At 38.1% G+C, this 3,483-nt stretch overlaps 1 protein-coding gene across 1 annotated transcript; it reads left to right on the forward strand.

Annotated features, from left to right (window-relative positions):
* The first annotated feature begins 524 nt into the window (after positions 1 to 524).
* On the forward strand, positions 525 to 1,442 carry LOC139729094 (galanin receptor type 2-like). The gene has a single exon (XM_071640016.1). The coding sequence runs from the start codon at positions 525 to 527 to the stop codon at positions 1,440 to 1,442; it is 918 nt and encodes a 305-aa protein (XP_071496117.1).
* Positions 1,443 to 3,483: the final 2,041 nt, after the last annotated feature.

The following is a 3,483-nucleotide window of genomic DNA, read 5'->3' on the forward strand; positions in this document are numbered from 1 at the left end:
ACAGTCTACATCGATCCTTGACAAGAAAGACCTATCAGGGCAATACTTTCCAAAAGATAGGTATAGATATCAAGTTCTTAGGCCAGTTGAGAGAATTGATAACTCTGCTTTGATTATGATTTATCCTACAGGAACGGCCGGCAAATCATTGATTTCCAAACCAAACAATTGCGATCATACTCATGATGCACAATACGTATCACCTTTTTCTGCTGTTGGTTCTATGTCTTCAAGTTGGAGGGGAACATCCTGTTGAGGAATCCACAGGTGTTACAACTAGTCTTCAAAAGGTTAGCGAAAATCAGCTCACTGTTACTACGGTGGATGGCATTAGGATCAGTTGGACGGATTTCGCCCCGGAACGTATGGTAACTAACTTTAGTGAACAGGAACCGAGCCGCCCAAAAGACCTTGACACTGGGGTGGGAAATATAATATGGCGGTGGGTATTCCCCTGGACATGGTACACTATCGTGCAACTTCTTTTATCAATCTTGGGCATTGTTGGTAACCTACTGGTAATCATGGCATTGATCAAGCGAAAAGCTTACACCCACTCCACAGATATTTTTATCGGCTGTCTCGCGCTAGCGGACTTCCTGACTTCAGTCATGGTGATCCCGGTACCTTTGTTGGTGAGAGTACCGGACACAACCCTGGCGGTGGTGTACTGCAAAACCATTCACTCGGCGTACTTGTACTCTGTATGTCTCCACGCTTCAGTGTACACTCTTACCGGAATGTCAGTAGAGCGATGTCTTGCGGTTGTTTATCCTCTCCGCTTTAAAGAGTGGGTGAATCGCCGCACGGTGCTCATCTATCTCGCGTGTGTGTGGATCGGTGCCGCCACAGTATTTACTTTTGCTATGACCACGAAGGTTATCAACAACCGTTGCCTAAACTTGACCTTGAATCGTTACAGAATGACGCTCCCTCTCTTCCTGGCTGCTCTGCGATTCGGCGTGCCGTCCCTGGTCATGATCGTAACGCAGACAATGACGATGTTAACGCTCCGTCGTCACTCTCGCCAACTCCAAGGTACGGTCACAGGCAAGCACGGCTCCGCGTCAAACATTCATTCCAACGCTCAGAAAACCGTTGCAAAGATGACTTCCCTGATTGTCCTCATGTACTTCTTAAGTCTTGGTCCGCCGCAAGTGCTGGTGTTAATCGCTAGTTTTAGTGGCACCATAGGCTCTTTCGTAGGCAGTCCGTTGTACGACACAATAAAACAGATTGGACTGGTCAACGGGTGCTCTAACCCTCTTATCTACGCTGCCCGCTACCAGAGGTTCCGTCTTGCCATCAGAGATATTTTCAGGCCGAACGTGTCCCATCGTGGGGCGCCACTTTTCGATACCAACGATGTGAGCCATAGTGTCAAGCAAACCTCTCATACTGAAATCACCACAGTGAAACGTGGTAACATCAGCAATGTTTGACATTCCAATACAGTGTCTCTTGTTGTAGATCAGGGAAATGGATGAGGTAAATCGTGAGGCACACAGAATCAAGTTTTATACCTTGGCGTCCATCGTTTTTCAGTAAACTTAGTTTGAGAAATCCTGAAAGGGTACCTCAAATACCTCTTGTTTCGTTTGTTTATGTAATATAAAAAAGTGCAGTCACTTGAATACAAATAATGACATAAAATCAAAAGAACAATGTAATCAAGAAAAATACTCTGAAATGAAAAAAATAAGGCATGTTACATGTTTTTACTCTTATAAAAGATACCTAATCAAAATTGTTGGAAATGAATGAGACTGCTAATTTGCGGGGTTTGCAGTTTGCAGTCTTCTACTAGATCCTCATTAACAAATGAAGAGCTTGCAACCAAAAGGCGCTAAATCCATTGAAAAATGATGGATTCAGCGCCTTTTGGAAGCAAGCTCTTCAAATACTGACTATAGCAAAACGAGGAATTGCCTTCAGAAGAAAAGAAAGGCAAAATGAAATACACACAAACACACACGAGGCTGCTCTCTTATATTATATATAAAAAGAAACAAAGAGAGGAGATATAACATGGATGAGCGTGGAAGAGGAAACAAAAATATTATGAGACATATATAGTTTAAGAAAGTATTACGATATGAAATATTTTCGGTCAAAGTGAAATATTGTGTAGACATCTTTGTAATGTAGACTCGTTGAAGCATGTACTCGGCAGTTGTAGGGTTTGCTGTGATTTGATTTCTGTATTTCTCACATAAGAATATTGCAGAGAGCCAATTGAACAAATTTATTGAATAATATTTGAAGAGTGCATTACATGGATACATGTTAATGGCTAACACAAATTAACAACTCTGTTTTCTTAATGATACAAAATGATTACGAGCAGGTGTCTTTTTCGAATCAAATGAAAGTAAGATAATATCACGTACCTGCTGTTCAAAAGACAAATCAAACAGATCTAAGAGTAGGTTACCTACATGTTGTTATATAAAATGCAGGAGACGAGTGTCGTCAGCACATACTTGACGAGGATAATGGCCTCACATTTGAAGATAATATAATAGGATGAAAAAATAATCAACACTCAACAAAAAAAAAGAAGAAAACAAAGAACGTAAACTCTTTTCAAAGTTTATAATTTTCATAGAAGATTTTGATGAAAATCATTGTACATTGTATCATATAAAATATTAAAGGTACTTTGACTGGCTGTCAACCTATATGTATGTCAATATAAAGGAAAACTTCATGCATGAGTGAACACGTTTGTTTTCCTCTTCCAAGGCACAAAAGTAAAAATTGCAAAAATTTACATATTGTCTTGTATTTGCATATGACCTTCAAGATAACAATGCTAACAAATAACCACTTTGATACAATGAGAAACATGAACGAAATAGCAAAGTAAGCTTTCGTTCTCTTTATCTCTTTACAACCTCAAACAAAATCAAAGTGGGAAACTGAAGGGGGAAAATAAAACTTTTTTGTCAACACAAACTTCAAATGACATAGGGAATAAGGTCAAAGAGATGTTTAGATGAATACGATATCTTAAATTCATTCATTCAATATATTCATTTAAGAATTGATGAGACAAAGTCACTAACCGAATTTAATACTGTATCCGCTTTTCCTAATTTGAGTAATCAATTCAAAATCCAACATTTTTTGTTAGTATTGTTCTTTCTTTAATTTCGTTTGAATTTGGATTTGACAGAAAATTCTTTATTTTCTTTCATAATTGTTAGCCTTTATTGTTATCTTTGGGCTTTGAAGATATTATAGAGATCATAGGTATATTTTTACAAATTAGTTAATGTTTGTTATTGTGTCAAATTTGTCTTTTGTTCTTACTGTTACATTGAAGAGCATCTGCGCGTGAATGACAACTTGTTCATTTTTGCAATTTTTACTTTTATGTCTTGGAAAAAGAAAACAAAGGTGTTCACTCATGCGTAAAGTTTTCATTGTTATTGACTTACCAGGTTGAAAGCCAATTAAATTACCTTCCATATGGTATAT

This window comes from Diadema antillarum, unplaced genomic scaffold (genome assembly GCF_040938485.1).
Source record: "Diadema antillarum isolate AM-2024a unplaced genomic scaffold, OU_Dant_1.0 seq00000217_RagTag, whole genome shotgun sequence".
In the NCBI taxonomy this organism is placed as follows: Eukaryota; Metazoa; Echinodermata; class Echinoidea; order Diadematoida; family Diadematidae; genus Diadema; species Diadema antillarum.